The following is a 22043-nucleotide window of genomic DNA, read 5'->3' on the forward strand; positions in this document are numbered from 1 at the left end:
ACTACTATGATTACGTCGATATGTTTTGGCATCACAACATCTTTTTAAGTTTTTTTAAAATGTATATTATGTTTATAAAGTCAGGAAATACGTCCCCGGACACATGAGGACTTTGAATATGACCAATGTATGATCCTGTAACTACTTGGTATCGGATCGATAGCCACATTTGTGGTATCATCCAAAATTAATGTAAAGCATCCAAACAACAGAAAAATAAGTTGTTGGTGCAGCACAACACAACATAAACACAACAGAACAAATTCCCCAAGCACCAACTCTTCCGGGACGCCACAATATAAGCAAACGCCATTGGTGGATCTACACCTGACACCCACTGTAATGATACCAAGTACAGGAGCGTATCTAGTCGATACTACTATGATAACATCGATATTTTTTAGCATCACAAAATCTTATTTCGTTTTTGTTTTTTTATATTATGTTTATAAACTCAGGAAATATGTCCCTGGACACATGAGGTATCGGATTGATACCCGAATGTGTGGTATCATCCAAAACTAATGTAAAGTATCAAAGAAGAGAAGAATAAGTGATTATTACATTTCAACAGAAGTGTAGATAGAACATGTTAAAAGAGAAAGTAAGCAGATATTAACAGTAAATGAACAAGTAGATTAATAATCAATTTTCTACCACTTGTCTTTAATAATGTTGACAAAATAATAGGTAGATAAATGACACAATATGTTACTGCATATGTCAGCAGACTAAATTAGGAGCCTTTGTTTGTTTACTTACTACTAAAAGACAAGTTGTCTAGTATGTTCACTATTTTATTTAAGGACTAAATTGCAATAATAAACATATGTTTCATGTAATAATAATAATAATAATGGATTAGATTTATATAGCGCTTTTCTAGACACTCAAAGCGCTTCACAGAGAAGTGAGAACCCATCATTCATTTTTACAACTCATTCATTCATCATTCATTCTCCGGTGTGAGCGGCACCGGGGGCAAGGGTGAAGTGTCCTGCCCAAGGACACAACGGCAGCGATTTTTGGATGGTAAGAGGCGGGGAGCGAACCTGCAACCCTCAGGTTTCTGGCAAGGCCGCTCAACCCACTACGCCATGCCGCCCCCATGTACACTAAGATCTGTTGTTAAAATAAATCCAATAATGCCATTTTTTTGTGGTCCCCTTTACTTAGAAAAGTACCGAAATAATTTTGGTACCGGTACCGATACTAAAATATTGGTATCGGGACAATGTCTCTGTGTAGGAATGCTTAAATCCGGGGTGTCCACACTTTTTCTGCAGGCGAGCTACTTTTCAATGTACCAAGTGGAGGGGATCTACCTCATTCATATATATCATTTATATTTATTTATTTATGAAAGAGAGTTTTTTGTTAACAAGTTAAAGGTGTTAAATGATAATACAAGCAAGTTTAATTCCTTTCTTTCATGAAGACAAGAATATATGTTGGTGTATTACCTGATTCTGATGACTTGCATTGATTAGAATCAGACAGTAGTGATGATAACGTCCACATTTTCAAATGGAGGAGAAAAAAAGTCCTAATTTCTGTCCAATACCACATGAAAGTGGTTGCTTTTTGCCATCTTATTTGTCCAACTGCCATACTCCTTTGTATACACTTTACAAGAAATACATTGGTGGCAAACTCCGTGGCTCACTAGCTTTCTGAAACTCTTATTTTGTTATCGCAGGCAGGATGAAGCAGCGCTTTTATTGTGAAGACAGGAACTGTGCAGTCAGTCTTTAGACGTTTGACGACAAAAAGTCGTAATTTTTCCTGTCAAAAAGTCGGCATTTTTTCTGTCAAAAAATTGTGATTTTTTTTTTCTGTCAAAAAGTCTGGATTTTTTCTGTCAAAAAGTCTGCATTTTTTCTGTCAAAAAGTCTGCATTTTTTCCGTCAAAAAATTGGGAATTTTTTCTGTCAAAAAGTAAGCTTTTTCCTGTCAAAAAAATCTGGATTTTTTTTTTCCTGTCAAAAAGTCTGCATTTTTTCTGTCAAAAAGTCTGCATTTTTTCTGTCAAAAAGTCTGCATTTTTTCCGTCAAAACATTGGGATTTTTTTCTGTCAAAAAGTCATCTTTTTTCTGTCAAAAAAAATTGGGATTTTTTTTCCCTGTCAAAAAGTCTGCATTTTCCCTGACAAAAAGTCAGCTTTTTTTTTTTGTCAAAAAGTCTGCATTTTTTCTGTCAAAAAGTCGGCATTTTTTCTGTCAAAAAGTCTGCATTTTTCCTGACAAAAAGTCAGCTTTTTTTTTGGTCAAAAAGTCTGCATTTTTTCTGTTAAAAGATTGGCATTTTTTCCGTCAAAAAATTGGGATTTTTTTTTGTCAAAAAGTAATCTTTTTCTGTCAAAAAAAAAAGGGATTTGTTTTTCCTGTCAAAAAGTCGGCATTTTTTCTGTCAAAAAGTCGGCATTTTTTCTGTCAAAAAGTCGGCATTTTTTCTGTCAAAAACTTTAGCTCCGGACTTCTTCTGTTTTTTTGTTTGATGTTTTCATTAAAAAAAATTGCTCAATTTTTTGTTTCATCTGACATCACATGGACAAAGATGAGACCTTCTGGAGGAAAGTTCTGTGGTCAGATGGAACAAAAATGGAGCTGTTTGGCCACAATACCCAGCAATATGTTTGGAGGAGAAAAGGTGAGGCCTTTTAATCCCAGGAACACCATCCCTCCAGTCGAGCATGGTGGTAGTAGTATTATGCTCTGGGCCTGTTTTGCTGCCAATGGAACTGCTGCTTTACAGAGTACATTTTTGAGGACCAGTCATAGACAATTTAGAGTAAAAAGCAAATGTCTACAAACATTCTAACTTGGATTGTTTCCCTGGCTTGGAGACTCTCCCGAAGGACAGTGCGGCAAAGACACATCAAACTCCCTTCTTGTCTCTCATGGACACACACATGTTGTTGTTGTTGTTGACTTTGGACTGACTATCGGCTGCACGACATCAAGGCCGCGGAACAGAGACACGCTGCAGGCTTACACACACACATGCATCCACAAAAATATACGCCACACACACATACACCACCCCCAAATTCAACGCCCTCGACGCAAATCCCATAGGAGTGATGGATGGATGGTCAGCGCCTGAGAGCTGCGGCCTGCCACCGTGACCCCGCACTCCCTTCCCTCTGTTGCTAGATATCTCGAGATGTATGTTGTAATATGTATATGTGCTTTGCTATGGAGGTTTTTGCCCACTCCAGACTGGGCCCCCTTAGGACCCCAGTCTAGATTGTATTTTTTTACTCATCCTCCCCCAGCGTTGACCTTTTTCCCCATCTTTTACGGGGCGCCTTGTGGCGACCCATCAGTGTTTCTGTTCTGTAACCCTGTACACCGTTTGTTTGCCTAATCTTGAACGGGTTTGTGCTGAAAACATAAGTGGCAGGTACGGCGTGAGAATCTGTTCAAATAAAAAGTGTTTCTCGCCTTCCTGTCGGTCATTTTTTCTTAATAATGATCTGGCAGCAGCCAGCTAATTTTTAGGTCTATTTTTTTAATGCCTCTGCTGGCGATCGACTGACACACCCTCCGCCATCAACCGGTAGCTGGCCATCGACGTAACGGGCCTCCCCTGGCTTAAATCATTCATTTTGTGCTTGCTCATATTAAAGAGATTGTGGACAATGCTGAAGAAACAAGTCCATGTCGGGAAAAAAACAACACATTTAGCTGAACTGCACCAATTTTGGTGGTCAAAAATTCAAGCAGAAGCTTGTGGATGGCTACCAAAAGCGCCTTATTGCAGTGAAACTTGCCAAGGGACATGTAAGCAAATATTAACATTGCTGTATGTATACTTTTGACCAAGTCACATTTTCAGTAGACCCATAATAAATTCATAAAAGAAGCAAACTTCATGAATGTTTTTTGTGCCCAACAAGTATATGCTCCAATCACTACATCACAAAAAAATAAGAGTTGTAGAAATGATTGTAAAGTCAAGACAGCCATGACATGATGTTCTTTACAAGTGTACGTACACTTTTGACCACGACTGTACGTGCATGAACTGCAAAGCAGGAGGGAAAAGCTACCGTTTGACAGAGGCGTCGGCGTCTTTCATGCAGTCCACGATGGTTCCTCTGTGCCGCTGCACGGCTATGTTGTCTGTCCCGACTATCTTCTGCAGTGAGTTCATGGCGATGTACCTGGTCGTGTACACAGAAGCGGGAATTGACTCAGTCTGTTGCCAAAAACATTAAGTGAGGTGATGTTTTTAACACAATCATGAGGTGAAATATTGAAATCACAAAAAAGTGTGATGATGAGAATCAGGTGTCCTAATCACCACAGGTGTATACAATCCAGCACTTAGGCATGGAGACTGTTTCTACAAACATTTGTGAAAAAATAGGCCGCTCTCAGTGATTTCCAGCATGGAACTGTCATAGGATGCCACCTGTGCAACAAATCCAGTCTTGTTAGATCCACTATGGACTGGACTCTCACTATTATGTTAGATCCACTATGGACTGGACTCTCACTATTATGTTAGATCCACTATGGACTGGACTCTCACTATTATGTTAGATCCACTATGGACTGGACTCTCACTATTATGTTAGATCCACTATGGACTGGACTCTCGCTATTATGTTAGATCCACTATGGACTGGACTCTCACTATTATGTTAGATCCACTATGGACTGGACTCTCACTATTATGTTAGATCCACTATGGACAGGACTCTCACACTATTATGTTAGATCCACTATGGACTGGACTCTCACTATTATGTTAGATCCACTATGGACTGGACTCTCACTATTATGTTAGATCCACTATGGACTGGACTCTCACTATTATGTTAGATCCACTATGGACTGGACTCTCACTATTATGTTAGATCCACTATGGACTGGACTCTCACTATTATGTTAGATCCACTATGGACTGGACTCTCACACTATTATGTTAGATCCACTATGGACTGGACTCTCACACTATTATGTTAGATCCACTATGGACTGGACTCTCACTATTATGTTAGATCCACTATGGACTGGACTCTCACTATTATGTTAGATCCACTATGGACTGGACTCTCACTATTATGTTAGATCCACTATGGACTGGACTCTCACTATTATGTTAGATCCACTATGGACTGGACTCTCGCTATTATGTTGGATCCACTATGGACTGGACTCTCACTATTATGTTAGATCCACTATGGACTGGACTCTCACTATTATGTTAGATCCACTATGGACAGGACTCTCACACTATTATGTTAGATCCACTATGGACTGGACTCTCACTATTATGTTAGATCCACTATGGACTGGACTCTCACTATTATGTTAGATCCACTATGGACTGGACTCTCACTATTATGTTAGATCCACTATGGACTGGACTCTCACTATTATGTTAGATCCACTATGGACTGGACTCTCACTATTATGTTAGATCCACTATGGACTGGACTCTCACACTATTATGTTAGATCCACTATGGACTGGACTCTCACACTATTATGTTAGATCCACTATGGACTGGACTCTCACTATTATGTTAGATCCACTATGGACTGGACTCTCACACTATTATGTTAGATCCACTATGGACTGGACTCTCACTATTATGTTAGAATCCACTATGGACTGGACTCTCACTATTATGTTAGATCCACTATGGACTGGACTCTCACTATTATGTTAGATCCACTATGGACTGGACTCTCACACTATTATGTTAGATCCACTATGGACTGGACTCTCACTATTATGTTAGATCCACTATGGACTGGACTCTCACACTATTATGTTAGATCCACTATGGACTGGACTCTCATACTATTATGTTAGATCCACTATGGACTGGACTCTCACTATTATGTTAGATCCACTATGGACTGGACTCTCACTATTATGTTAGATCCACTATGGACTGGACTCTCACACTATTATGTTAGATCCACTATGGACTGGACTCTCACTATTATGTTAGATCCACTATGGACTGGACTCTCACACTATTATGTTAGATCCACTATGGACTGGACTCTCACACTATTATGTTAGATCCACTATGGACTGGACTCTCACACTATTATGTTAGATCCACTATGAACTGGACTCTCACACTATTATGTTAGATCCACTATGGACTGGACTCTCACACTATTATGTTAGATCCACTATGGACTGGACTCTCACACTATTATGTTAGATCCACTATGGACTGGACTCTCACACTATTATGTTAGATCCACTATGGACTGGACTCTCACACTATTATGTTAGATCCACTATGGACTGGACTCTCACTCTATTATGTTAGATCCACTATGGACTGGACTCTCACTATTATGTTAGATCCACTATGGACTGGACTCTCACTATTATGTTAGATCCACTATGGACTGGACTCTCACACTATTATGTTAGATCCACTATGGACTGGACTCTCACACTATTATGTTAGATCCACTATGGACTGGACTCTCACACTATTATGTTAGATCCACTATGGACTGGACTCTCACACTATTATGTTAGATCCACTATGGACTGGACTCTCACACTATTATGTTAGATCCACTATGGACTGGACTCTCACACTATTATGTTAGATCCACTATGGACTGGACTCTCACTATTATGTTAGATCCATTATGGACTGGACTTTCACACTATTATGTTAGATCCACTATGGACTGGACTCTCACACTATTATGTTAGATCCGCTATGGACTGGACTCTCACACTATTATGTTAGATCCACTATGGACTGGACTCTCACACTATTATGTTAGATCCACTATGGACTGGACTCTCACTATTATGTTAGATCCACTATGGACTGGACTTTCACAATATTACACTAGACCCACTCGACGTCCACTGCATCAGGTCTCCCCTAGAGTGGGGTGGGTTACCCACATATGCGGTCCTCTCCAAGGTTTCTCACAGCGTTGTGGCTTGTGCAGCCCTTTGAGACACTTGTGATTTAGGGCTATATAAATAAACATTGATTGATTATAAGATTATATTATATTTTTTCAAATAAAACAACAAACAAACTGTGGATCGGAACTAGATGACTTGGTCAACACAAACATGTTTCACGGTTTACACACATTTTTTCTTTGTTATCTCCAAACAACACTTTTCCACAACACGAAAAGTCTCACGGGAATAATCCGGTCCTATTACCCTCACAAAGTGATAAAGGCCCCTGCAGGTAACAGCAGACAGGCGTATCTAGCGACCTCTTGTCCCTTAAGGATGGGGACCTGGGAAAACCATTCCAATACCAAACCCCAGAGGAAGGATTGATGAGCCTTCACTCTGTCCGGCAGACGGAAAGTGACCTTCCAGCGTGGCTCCGGAGAAAATCTACCCAGGGCAAAAGTGATGAGATAGCTCAGACCGATGACAACCTGTCAAGAGTTTTCTCCCTGTGGCTGTGGAGATGCTGCCAGTGGCTTTGAGAAATGAAAATGAACAATGGCCCCCAGGGGGGTGGGGGGAAAGGAGCAGAGGATGTAGGATAAAAACAGAAGCAAAAGGGACAGAATTGAGGGGAGTAACGCTGAAAACTGACCTAATGTTTCTGTCGTTGTTCAGGAGGAAGCGTCCCAAGATGTTCACAGCCAGGACCTAAGGGAATAAACAGCGTGGGGGTGTTTTCAATTTGATGTGCCAGGAAAGAAAGAGATGACATTTTGCAGCAGATAATATGGATGAACTCTAATATTGTAATAGATGCACTGCAAAACAAAAACAAGAAAAAAAAAATACAAAACTTGGGGGTATTTTACTTGAACTAAGCAAAATTATCTGCCGATAGAACAAGAAAATTTGGCTTGTCAAGACTTTCCAAAACAAGTCAAAGTTAGCTAACCTCAATGAACCCAAAAATACCTTAAAATAAGTATTTTCTCACTGATAACAAGTGCACTTTTCTTGGTAGAAAAAACAAATATGAGACCTTTTTTCCGTTTGTTAAATGAAGTGAATGCTAGTGCCATTATCTTGACATAATGATATGTTTTGCTCGGCATTACATTTCTTGCATTTTCCCCCATCGATAATATGACATCATCGCGCCAAGTGCGTGCTCTTTCAGTCAATTAGTGCGTTAGGAATAAATACATAAATAAATATATATATATACATATATATATAATCACTGAATGGAAAACTGGGGGTGGGATTAAATAAATTATCTTCTTCCCACTCCCTTTCAGGCAAAACTGGACAATCATGCATTACATACTATACATTACCTTTTGCACTATATTAATTTATATTATTATGTGTTGTCAACTTTGTACTTTTTTGGTTATTATTATTTTTTATGTCATTGCCTGAAAAAAAAAAAAAAAATATATATATATATATATATATATATATATATATATATATATATATATATATATATATATATATATATATATATATATATATATATATATATATATATAAATTTATATTATTATGTGTTCTCAACTTTGTACTTTTTTGGTTATTATTTTTTATGTCATTGCCTAAAAAAAAAAAAAAAAAAATTTTTTTTTTAAATAAAAAAATATATATATACATATACACTACCGTTCAAAAGTTTGGAGTCACATTGAAATGTCCTTATTTTTGAAGGAAAAGCACTGTACTTTTCAATGAAGATAACTTTAAACTAGTCTTAACTTTAAAGAAATACACTCTATACATTGCTAATGTGGTAAATGACTATTCTAGCTGCAAATGTCTGGTTTTTGGTGCAATATCTACATAGGTGTATAGAGGCCCATTTCCAGCAACTATCACTCCAGTGTTCTAATGGTACAATGTGTTTGCTCATTGGCTCAGAAGGCTAATTGATGATTAGAAAACCCTTGTGCAATCATGTTCACACATCTGAAAACACTTTAGCTCGTTACAGAAGCTACAAAACTGACCTTCCTTTGAGCAGATTGAGTTTCTGGAGAATCACATTTGTGGGGTCAATTAAACGTTTAAAATGGCCAGAAAAAGAGAACTTTCATCTGAAACTCGACAGTCTATTCTTGTTCTTAGAAATGAAGGCTATTCCACTAAATTGTTTGGGTGACCCGGCCCCCAACCAAATTTTTTTTTATTGTAATTTTGAAGAATTTTTTGTGAATGTGCATGAACTATTTCTGTTCAAAATAGTTAGAAATGTCACATGTTAAATGTTTAAATATTAACTGTCAGTTTGCTGTACTGTGCCAACTGTACTACTATATGAGTACGTATGTTCTATTGTTTCATTGGAAATAAAACAGCAAAGTCCATTTGGCTGTCATCTGTTTTAATTATGAGACACGATTGTGTCAAAGTCATGATTTTTTTTTTCATGCTTGAAATAAGAAATTATTACTTTGAAAAAGTAGTTTTATACTTGTGAGTGTTGATGACACAGCTTTGCAACACTTGATATTCTAGTTTCAAGCATGTTTTACTCAATATAGCTCATCAAATCTCAGCATCATTCTGTAATATCTTACTGAGATCATTTAGGACCAAAACACTTAAAACAAGTAAAACACTCTAACATAAAATCTGCTTAGTGAGAAGAATTATCTTATCCGACAGAAAATAAGCAAATATCACCCTTATTTGAGATATTCAATCTTACTTAGATTTTAGTTTTTGCAGTGTGGAAAGCCTTTCTTCTTGAAAAACATGTTTGAAAGAGGAGTCATTTTTGTCAATGACATCATCAATGAGAATGGTAAGATTATGGAGTATGATGAATTTACAACTATGTAAGCTTTTCATTTAATCAACTAACTGGAGTAATTGGGAAAACATGGAAACAAATAATTAATTATGGATAGAGATGTACGATAATATCGGACTGCCGATATCATCGGCCAATAAATGCTTTAAAATGTGATATCGTAAATTATTGGTATCGGTTTCAGAAAGTAAAATGTATGACTTTTTAAAAACGCAGCTGTGTACACGGACGTAGGGAGAAGTACAGAGCGCCAATAAACCTTAAAGGCACTGCCTTTGCGTGCCGGCCCAGTCACATAATATCTACGGCTTTTCACACACACAAGTGAATGCAAAGCATACTTGGTCAACAGCCATACAGGTCACACTGAGGGTGGCCGTATAAACAACTTTAACACTGTTACAAATATGCGCCACACTGTGAACCCACGCCAAACAAGAATGACAAACACATTTGGGGAGAACATCCGCACCGTAACACAACAGAACAAATACCCAGAACCCCTTGCAGCACTAACTCTTCCGGGACGCTACAATATACACCCCAACCCTGCCCACCTCAACCTCCTCATGCTCTCTCAGGGAGAGCATGTCCCAAATTCCAAGCTGCGGTTTTGAGGCATGTTAAAAAAAAAAAAATACACTTTGTGACTTCAATAATAAATATGGCAGTGCCATGTTGGCACTTTTTTTCCATAACTTGAGTTGATTTATTTTGGAAAACCTTGTTACATTGTTTAATGCGGTGGTCCCCAACCACCGGGCCGCGGACCGATTGGTACCGGGCCGCACAAGAAATTTAAAAAAAAAAGTTTTTTAATGAAATCAACATAAAAAACACAATATATATCAATATAGATCAATACAGTCTGCAGGGATACAGTCCGTAAGCACACATGATTGTATTTCTTTATGTAAAAAAAAAAAAAGATAAAAAAAACAAAAAATAAAACAAAAAAAATTTAATACACCCTCCCCCCACCCCAGTCCATGAGACAAATTTTCAAGCGTTGACCGGTCCGCAGCTACAAAAAGGTTGGGGACCACTGGTTTAATGCATCCAGCGGAGCATCACAACAAAATTAGGCATAATAATGTGTTAATTCCACGACTGTATATATCGGTATCGGTTGATATTGGAATCTGTAATTAAGAGTTGGACAATATCGGAATATCGGCAACTATATGGTTTTCATTGTTGTTTACTATATGTTGTTATATATATATATTGTTGTTTACTATATGTTTTTCATTGTTGTTTACTATATGTTGTTATATTTATATATATTGTTGTTTACTATATGTTTTTCATTGTTGTTTACTATATGTTTTTATATATATATATATATTGTTGTTTACTATATGTTTGTCATTGTTGTTTACTATATGTTTGTCATTGTTGTTAAGTGTGGTTTCACTATATGGCACATGTTTATGACAGTGTTGTCGTCGTTCATACGGCCACCCTTAGTGTGACATGTATGGCTGTTGACTAAGTATGACCTTCATTCACTTGTGTGTAGTGTGTTCAAAGGCAATTTGCGTGCCGGCCCAGTCACGTATTATCTACGGCTTTTCACACACACAAGTGAATGCAAAGCATACTTGGTCAACAGCCATACAGGTCACACTGAGGGTGACCGTATAAAAAACTTTACCACTGTTACAAATATGCGCCACACTGTGAACCCACACCAGACAAGAATGACAAACACATTTCGGGAGAACATCCGCACCGTAACACAACATAAACACAACAGAAGAAATACCCAGAACCCCTTGCAGCACTAACTCTTCCGGGACGCTACAATATACACCCCCCGCTACCCCTTTATGAGTTGATTTATTTTGGAAAACCTTGTTACATTGTTTAATGCATCCAGCGGGGCATCACAACAAAATTAGGCATAATAATGTGTTCATTCCACGACTGTATATATCGGTTGATATCGGAATCGGTAATTAAGAGTTGGACAATATCGGAATATCGGATTTCCGCAAAAAAGCCATTATCGGACATCTCTAGTATTCAGTTATAAACATTCACTCACTTTCTTCTTTCCTACGTGGATCTAAACTTTACCGCTGCCGGGCATTTTTCCCTATATCTTTATTGTAATATTTTGAGAATGGGATTGTTCGATTTTTTAAGAGTTGGACAATATCGGAATATCGGCAAAAAAGCCATTATCGGACATCTTTGGTTAATACTATTGGTGGACCAGCAGCACATACAATCATGTGTGCTTAACGGACTGTATCCCTTGCAGACTGTGTTGATATATAATGTAGGAACCAGAATATTAATAACAGAAGGAAACAACCCTTTTGTGTGAATGAGTGAGAATGAGTGGAGATAGGGTTTTTGGATTGGTGCACTAACTGTAAGTATATCTAGTGTTTTTTATGTTGATTTAAAAATTTAAAAAAAAAAAATATATATATATACTACTTGAATAGCCGCAGGGGCGCTAATTATTTAAAACCTCCTGCCACTCCGGCGCTTACCGGAAGCCTGCGGGATGGCCGTGCATGCGCTAATTATTTTAAAACCTCTTCTCACTCCGGCGTTTACCATAAGGAATGCGGTAAATTTAGGCGTGCGCTTTGAGTGTGATGTAAGCATACCATCATGAAAAGCACATTTAATTTAAAAAAAACGTTACTATGGTCTTACCTGTACTTATAAATGGAGTCCATTTGCAGCTCCTTCTGACCAAAAGCATCGATAACTTGTTTATGGAAGTCTTCCTTATTTTCTTTCTTCCGTTTTAAAAGCCTCTGTCTCGATGGAGATATTCCTTTAATTATTACCTCCTGCTTCGATTGAAAGTCCAGTTTAGAAAACTGTTTTATTTTAGATACCGGTATGTAATCCTCCATGTTAAAAGTTCAGGCAGAGGAAAAAAAAAAAATCTCTTGCTGCGTGTAGTCACTTCTTCTGCAGTACCGGAAGTCGCAAGAAGGATCACTAGCGCGGCAGCGCCCTCTACCACCAGGAGGCGGGAGTCATTTAATGACTTATACAGTATTTGACACACGCAGCTACGGTATATTAATAAAACATAGCTGCTTACTGTTCTTTTTAGCATACTGTACCGGTATTCAATAGCTTGGACCTTAAATCCTACTGAATAGCTCTCTAGTAATTCTAGACGTGCGAATACTATATTCCCTGCGCCAATTCAAGGAAATACAGTATATGTTTTTTTTTTTAATATAAATAAAAAGCATGTTGTCTATTACTTGAAAGGACTGCGAACAAACAGATAAGTCTCTCACCCTGAGGCCGCTCTCCGACTTGATGTCCAGCACCGTAAGAACGGTCTCATACAGCACGGCGTTGCCCACGGTCTTGGTGCTGTCCGTGTTGGTCGCGACCTAAACAGCAAGCACGTGCACACTCGATTATTTGTCATCTGTACTGGCTTTGGGAAGATAAGCGGCCGATAAGCGTCGGTAAGCGTCAATCCAACCTGAGCCAGGAGGTCGTTCATGGCGTCACTCGCTGCCTCGTTGTGGCGACCGAGGATTCTCAGCAGTCTCAAGATGCGTACCTGGGAATGGAAGACACTTCATTCATTTATTGAGCTTATATAAAAGACAGTTCCAACGTTTGGACTCTCCTTACAATTCAGTAGCATGTGAAATCGGTTCATAGTAGTGTTGTCCTGATACCAATATTTTGGTATTGGTACCGGTATCAAAATGTATTTCTGTACTTTTCTAAGTAAAGGGGACCACAAAAAATGTCATTATTGGCTTTATTTTAACAAAAAATCTTAGCGTACATGAAACATATGTTTATTATCGCAATTTAGTCCTTAAATAAAATAGTGAACATACTAGAGCAGTGGTTCTCAACCTTTTTTCAGTGATGTACCGTCCGTGAACATCTTTTTAATTCAAGTACCCCCTAATCAGAGCAAAGCATTTTTGGTTGAAAAAAAGAGATAAAGAAGTCAAATACAGCACCATGTCATCAGTTTTTGATTTATTAAATTGTATAACAGTGCAAAATATTGCTCATTTGTTGTGGTCTTTCTTGAACTTTTTGGAAAAAAAGATATAAAAATAACTAAAAACTTGTTGAAAAATAAACAAGTGATTCAATTACAAATAAATATTTCTACACATAGAAGTAATCATCAACTTAAAGTGCCCTCTTTGGGGATTGTAATAGAGATCCATCTGGATTCATGAACTTAATTCTAAACATTTCTTCACAAAAAAAGAAATCTTTAACATCAATGTTTATGGAACATGTCCACAACAAATCTAGCTGTCAACACTGTATATTGCATTGTTGCATTTCTTTTCACAGTTCTTTTTGACAGACATTTAAAAAAATCTCACGTACGCCTTGGCATACCTTCAAGTACCCCCATTTGAGAACCACTGTACTAGACAACTTGTCTTTTAGTAGTAAGTAAACAAACAAAGACTCCTAATTAGTCTGCTGACATATGCAGTAACATATTGTGTCATTTATACACCTATTATATTGTCAACATTATCAAGGACAAACTGTAAAAATTGATTATTAATCCACTTGTTCATATCTGCTTATTTTCTGTTTCAACATGTTCTATCTACACTTCTGTTAAAATGTAATAATCACTTATTCTTCTCTTGTTTGATACTTTACATTAGTTTTGGATGATACCACACATTTGGGTATCAATCCAATACCAAGTAGTTACAGGATCATACATTGGTCATATTCAAAGTCCTCATGTGTCCAGGGACATATTTCCTGACTTTATAAACATAATATAAATTTAAAAAAAAAACGAAATAAGATTTTGTGATGCTAAAAAATATTGATGTTATCATAGTAGTACCGACGAGATACCCTGCTGTACTTGGTATCATTACAGTGGATGTAAGGTGTAGATCCACCAATGGCGTTTGCTTATATTGTGACGTCCCGGAAAGGTTGGTGCTGCAGGGAATTATGGGAATTTGTTCTGTAGTGTTTATGTTGTGTTGCGCTGCAAATATTCTCCCAAAATGTGTTTTTCATTGTTGTTTACTATATGTTGTTATATATATTGTTGTTTACTATACATTTTTCATTGTTGTTTACTATATGTTGTTATATATATTGTTGTTTACTATATGTTGTTATATATATTGTTGTTTACTATATGTTGTTATATATATTGTTGTTTACTATATGTTTTTCATTGTTGTTTACTATATGTTGTTATATATATTGTTTACTATATGTTGTTATATATATTGTTGTTTACTATATGTTTTTCATTGTTGTTTACTATATGTTGTTATATATATTGTTGTTTACTATATGTTGTTATATATATTGTTGTTTACTATATGTTGTTATATATATTGTTGTTTACTATATGGTTTTCATTGTTGTTTACTATATGTTGTTATATATACAGTATATATTGTTGTTTACTATATGTTTTTCATTGTTGTTTACTATATGTTGTTATATATATATTGTTGTTTACTATATGTTTTTCATTGTTGTTTACTATATGTTGTTATATATATATTGTTGTTTACTATATGTTTTTCATTGTTGTTTACTATATGTTGTTATATATATTGTTGTTTACTATATGTTGTTATATATATTGTTGTTTACTATATGGTTTTCATTGTTGTTTACTATATGTTGTTATATATATATATATATATTGTTGTTTACTATATGTTTTTCACTGTTGTTTACTATATGTTGTTCAATATATATATATTGTTGTTTACTATAGGTTTGTCATTGTTGTTTACTATATGTTTGTCATTGTTGTTAAGTGTGGTTTCACTATATGGCACATGTTTATGACAGTGTTGTCGTCGTTCATACGGCCACCCTTAGTGTGACATGTATGGCTGTTGACTAAGTATGGCCTTCATTCACTTGTGTGTAGTGTGTTCAAAGGCAATTTGCGTGCGGGCCCAGTCACGTAATATCTACGGCTTTTCACACACACAAGTGAATGCAAAGCATACTTGGTCAACAGCCATACAGGTCACACTGAGGGTCACCGTATAAAAAACTTTAACACTGTTACAAATATGCGCCACACTGTGAACCCACACCAGATAAGAATGACAAACACATTTCGGGAGAACATCCGCACCGTAACACAACATAAACACAACACAAGAAATACCCAGAACCCCTTGCAGCACTAACTCTTCCGGGACGCTACAATATACACCCCCCGCTACCCCTTTATGAGTTGATTTATTTTGGAAAACCTTGTTACATTGTTTAATGCATCCAGCGGGGCATCACAACAAAATTAGGCATAATAATGTGTTCATTCCACAACTGTATATATCGGTATCGGTTGATATCGGAATCGGTAATTAAGGGTTGGACAATATCGGAATATCGGATATCCGCAAAAAAGCCATTATCGGACATCTCTAGTATTCAGTTATAAACATTCATTCACTTTCTTCTTTCCTTCATGGATCTAAACTTTACAGCTGCCGGGTATTTTTTCCTATGTCTTTATTGTAATATTTTGAGAAGGGGTTTGTTCTATTTTTTGGCCAAAGTAAGACAAAGAAAACAATCTGAAGTTGTCTTTATTTTTTTAGTTTTAATGCCAAGTGTGCACAGATTTTCCTCCAGGCTAAAATTTGTTTGACACACCTGCTCTAAATAGTGCCACACAAATAAATAAAAAAATCTAAACACTAACTGAGCAATTTACTTGAACTATTCAAAACTTTTTTTTCTACTAAACACACATAAAATGAAACAACATATTATATGTTGGGGTTTTTTTTTTCTTCCCCTTGCACTTAGACAGGTCTCATGTACCTGGCTCCAGGGATGTGTGGCTCCATTAGTGATTGTATTTTAAAAAAAGGTGAAAGAGATGGAGCTGACCTTCAAAAGAGACGCTTCGTTCATGAAGCACACCCCCAACATTTAGCGTGTACCTGCAGGAAAGGGTCGCTGATCCCAGCCACATCGTGCTCTGGAGAATACCCGGAGGTGACCAAGCTTTTCATGATCCGAACCAGATCTGGCACCGCCTGCGATACACACAATCCAATCCACTTTGTTTACATGGCACATTTAAAAAAAACAAAACAATAAAAGTTTCACAAAACATGGAGGCGAGTCATCCAGACATGCCCGTGTTTCTCCTTCCGTCTGTACAGACGCTTGTGGAAATCACACATGAATACCTTAAGAGAAAGCCATTGCAGCTATTTGGAATACAACACTTCTCAGACAACTTTCTAATGTCCGGGTCAGCTGTGATTCTACTTACCAAAAAACTTCGTCCATTTGTCGAAGGAGAGTCAACGAGAACGCGGGCTCCCATGGATGTGATAAAAAAAAAAAAGGTAGCGTGTGCTCTGTATTACCTGGCCGTAAGGTTGCAAAATTCCAGGAATATTCAAAGTTGGAAACTTTCCATGGGAATTAACGGGAAATGAATGGGAATAAAAATTGAATGCAACATGCTAGATCTTGCAGCATGATTATTAGCTAAAACAACCTGATTTAATGCAAATTCAGTAGAATTTCAACCCTGCACTGTGCATTCCTCCATCACATGTGCAGTGCATTCTTCCATCACATGCACAGATAATTCCCTGCATGCTACACACTACAGGCCACACTAGTGTTTGAGTCCAAGGACTTCATCCAGTCAGGTAAGTTTTGCTGATATTACTGGGGTAAACGTATTTGATCTATGGTATTTAAAGGCCTACTGAAATGAATTTTTTTTATTTAAACGGGGATAGCAGATCCATTCTATGTGTCATACTTGATCATTTCGCGATATTGCCATATTTTTGCTGAAAGGATTTAGTAGAGAACATCGACGATAAAGTTCGCAACTTTTGGTCGCTGATAAAAAAAGCTTTGCCTGTACCGGAAGTAGCGTGACGTCGCAGGTTGAAAGGCTCCTCACATTTCCCCATTGTTTACACCAGCAGCGAGAGCGATTTGGAGCGAGAAAGCGACGATTACCCCATTAATTAGAGCGAGGATGAAAGATTCGTGGATGAGGAACGTGAGAGTGAAGGACTAGAATGCAGTGCAGGACGTATCTTTTTTCGCTCTGACCGTAACTTAGGTACAAGCTGGCTCATTGGATTCCACACTTTCTCCTTTTTCTATTGTGGATCACGGATTTGTATTTTAAACCACCCCGGATACTATATCCTCTTGCAAATGAGAGTCGAGAACGTGAAATGGACATTCACAGTGACTTTTATCTCCACGACAATACATCGGCGAAGCACTTTAGCTACGGAGCTAACGTGAAAGCATCGTGCTTAAATGCAGATAGAAACAAAAGAAATAAGCCCCTGACTAGAAGGATAGACAGAAGATCAACAATACTACTATCCGGAGACACCGAACCAAACACTGGACCTGTAACCACACGGTTAATGCTGTGCCGCCTGTCGAAGCCTAGCAATGCTGTTGCTAACGACGCCATTGAAGCTAACTTAGCTACGGGACCTCGTCAGAGCTATGCTAAAAACATTAGCTATCTACCTAATCCGGCCAGCCCTCATCTGCTCATCAACACCCGTGCTCACCTCCGTTCCAGCGATCGACGGAGCGACGAAGGACTTCACCCGATCATCGATGCGGTCGGCGGCTAGCGTCGGATAGCGCGTCTGCTATCCAAGTCAAAGTCCTCCTGGTTGTGTTGCTGCAGCCAGCCGCTAATACACCGATCCCACCTACAGATTTCTTCTTTGCTGTCTCCATTGTTCATTAAACAAATTGCAAAAGACAGATGTCCAGAATACTGTGGAATTTTGCGATGAAAACAGCTTTTTTGTATTGGATTCAATGGCGTCCGAATACTTCCGTTTCAACCATTGATGTCACGCGCATACGTCATCATACATAGACGTTTTCAACCGGAAGTTTAGCGGGAAATTTAAAATGTCACTTTATAAGTTAACCCGGCCGTATCGGCATGTGTTGCAGTGTTAAGATTTCATCATTGATATATAAACTATCAGACTGCGTGGTCGGTAGTAGTGGCTTTCAGTAGGCCTTTAAGGTAATAATGTTTTATAATCATGCTGTATGAAAATCTTAATTTCCCCTCTGGGATTAATAAAGTACTTCTGATTCTGTACTTTGGACCCTCCGTTAATGTTTGTTTTTGTATTTTGAGTTAATTTGCCCTGTTATATCAGCCCGTGTGCGTGTCCATTGTACCTTTCTGAAGCGCTCCAGTGTCTCTGGATTGCACACGCACAGCTCCGTGATGAGCACTACGGCGCCATGGAGCACACCTTGGGACAAACAGAGCACACGGCCTTGAAAATACAGTAACAAGCCAGTAAAACGTGTGTCCTGGACGAGGGTCTTGAGGTTGACTGACCGTGGTGCTTTTCCACCAGGAGGGCGCGGGCCGTCGGGGCGAAAAGCTCCCCGAGATCGGGAACTTTTCTCACGATGTGTATCGCGCACAGAGCAGCCTGGGTAAACACAAAGAAAGTGGACAGAAGGACAAGACGTCATTCCTCGTGAGACCTCAAACACAACTTTATTAGGTAAGAGTTCCTCAGGTTTCTCCCAATAGCAGCTTAAATACTAATGACACGGCTTGCACGTTATAAATAATACAGTGGACCACCGTGCTGTGGTCCACAACCAACAGGAGGCGACGTGTATACTTCTACCTGATACCTTTAGTACATATCTAAACAGGCATGCTGAGACATAGGTCTGAAAACTCCCACTTAACTGTGTTCCCTAGCTACTGTGCTACCTCAATGCAAACAGGGGTGGGCGGATCGACAATACCAATACCAAGAATAGTATAAGCATACCCTGGACTAGGGATGTCACGGTATGAAAATGTCTTATCACGGTTATTGTGACCAAAATCATCGCGGTTGTCATTATCGCGGTAATTTAAAATTTGCTCAATACTTTCAAAAACTACTTAATGTACAATACAATGTAAATAGCATGTTAGCATCAATTAGCACGCAGTCATGCAGTGACCAAATAAGGCTGATTAGCACTCCAACACGTCAATAACATCAACAACGTTCACCTTTGTGCATTCAGGCACAGTATAAAACGTTTGGTGGACAAAATGAGACAAAAGAGTGGCATACAACACATTTTTCTGTGGCAGGTTGTACACGTCAACGAACTACGGTGAGTTCGAGGACTGCCGAAATTAGTAGGACAAAACGGCGCTCGCCAAATAGTCTCATCAGTGAAGCATGTTTAATATAAACAGTGGGATTTCTAACAATTAGGAAGGTTTGTGCCATGTTTGTTCTCCTACAGAAACTATATTAAAACAAAAAATATAATTTTCCCTACATCTTTTTCCATTTTTATACATTTTTGAAAAAGCTCCAGGGAGCCACAAGGTTGCAGACCACCGATTTAGAGTAAATACAGACATATTTATACAGGCAAGGCATAGAGCACAATTTGTACACAAGGTAATTGAAAGTGCTTTACAGAAAAATTAAAAGAAGGCGAAAATAAAGATATAAAATCATAATTTAAATTGAAATCTGAATACACAATCATGATAAAAAAACAATCATAATTATTTAAAAACAATCAAATAGTGTAGATAAAATACTTTCAGTTGTCATAAGCACAATTAAATAAAAGTGTTTCCAGCTTAGATTTCAACATCTCACATAGACTATTCCAGATTTTAGGAGCATAAAACTGAAACATGTTTGGTCCTGACTATATTTATATAATTAAAACAATGAAAAACATGCATGTTTTTTTTTTCATTAGTAATTCATTTTGTGCATAATTTTGCATAAATAATAAACAATATAAGTAAAACAAAAACTACTTAATGTACATACGGCTAGCTTAAATAGCATGTTAGCATCGATTAGCGCGCAGTCATGCAGTGACCAAATAAGGCTGATTAGCACTCGAACATAACATTAACAAAGTTCACCTTTGTGCATTCAGGCACAGTATAAAACGTTTGGTGGACAAAATGAGTCAACGAAGGAGTGGCATAAAACACGTCTTTCTGTGGCAGCGTCGGAGAACGTTGAACACGTCAACAAACTACGGTGCGTTCGAGGATTGCCGAAATTAGTAGGACAAAACGGCGCTCGCCAAATACACTCATCAGTGAAGCATGTTTAATATAAACAGTGGGATTTCTAACAATTAGGAAGGTTTATGTCATGTTTGTGCTCCTACAGAAACCATATTAAAACAAAAAAATTAATTTTCCCTTCATCTTTTTCCATTTTTATAAATTTTGGAAAAAGCTCCAGGGAGCCACTAGGGCGGCACTAAAGAGCCGCATGTGGCTCTAATGTAAAGTATCGAACAACAGAAGAACAAGTGTTTGTTACATATTAACAGAAGTGTAGTAACTAACCAGATATTACCAGTAAATTATATTAGTTTGGAGAAAACAGTACAACTGGAAATGACACTTTGTAACCCATTTTGAAAGGTATATGCCAAATAATATGTTGTGCTATACAGTCACGATCAAAAGTCTATCACAACAAAATAAGAGTTGTAGAAATGATTGTAAACTCAAGACAGCCATGACATGATGTTCTTTACAAGTGTATGTACACTTTTGACCCCCACTGTATATCGCAAAATAGACTTTAGGCCACATCGCCCATCCCTACTTCCACGTATCCTTGACATATGGCACAAAAAATGGAGTGTTGCACACACTCCTTGATGGACAAGCTTTGTACCTTCTTCTTAATGTAGGAGTTGGAGGCTCGCAGCAGCCTGTCGATCTCCGGCGCCAGATCTCTGCACATCTCAGCTGAGCCGATACAGGCGAGCGTGCACAGAGCCAGAGACTGCACGTACTGGCTGCTGTGTGACAGGTCACTGGAAGACACGCACAAGTGCACAATGTTCTCTCAGCTTCAGTATTCTATTTCCTAAGCTACCAAAGCGAGTGGTATAATGTAGGTCTCCATCGCTACAAACTACAACCACAATAACGAGTAGGGATGATGTTTGATAAGGAATTATCGAGTTCGAGCCTATTATCGAATCCTCTTATCGAACCGATTCCTTATGGATTCTCTTATCGAGTCCAGATAGGTTGTTGTATATGGAAAAAAACACACAATATTTGGTTTAACAAAAGCTCACTTTTATTATATAATAAAACAATAAAATCTAATAAATAAATAAATATTGACTGTTACCCACCTAAAAAAATAAAAACATAAAATAAATAAATATTGACTGTTGTTACCCAAAGTATATTAAGTGGGATTTTTCAGAGAAACAAATATATACAGTAACACAAAAACAAGCTGTCTCTGTGATCACTATAGGT

At 37.8% G+C, this 22043-nt stretch overlaps 1 protein-coding gene across 1 annotated transcript in view; it reads right to left on the reverse strand.

Annotated features, from left to right (window-relative positions):
- The window catches only part of LOC133665136 (AP-1 complex subunit gamma-1-like), a 60631-nt gene that overhangs the window by 30093 nt on the left and 8495 nt on the right, over positions 1-22043 (reverse strand). Inside the window, exons 4-11 of the mRNA XM_062070361.1 lie at positions 21442-21583; positions 19098-19194; positions 18932-19008; positions 16669-16764; positions 13209-13289; positions 13015-13113; positions 7574-7629; positions 4056-4169 (exon numbers count right to left, since the gene is read on the reverse strand). Coding sequence (XP_061926345.1) covers positions 4056-4169; positions 7574-7629; positions 13015-13113; positions 13209-13289; positions 16669-16764; positions 18932-19008; positions 19098-19194; positions 21442-21583 — 762 coding nt within the window. The remainder of the gene's footprint in view (positions 1-4055; positions 4170-7573; positions 7630-13014; positions 13114-13208; positions 13290-16668; positions 16765-18931; positions 19009-19097; positions 19195-21441; positions 21584-22043) is intronic.

Source organism: Entelurus aequoreus, linkage group LG14 (assembly GCF_033978785.1).
Source record: "Entelurus aequoreus isolate RoL-2023_Sb linkage group LG14, RoL_Eaeq_v1.1, whole genome shotgun sequence".
Classification (NCBI taxonomy): Eukaryota; Metazoa; Chordata; class Actinopteri; order Syngnathiformes; family Syngnathidae; genus Entelurus; species Entelurus aequoreus.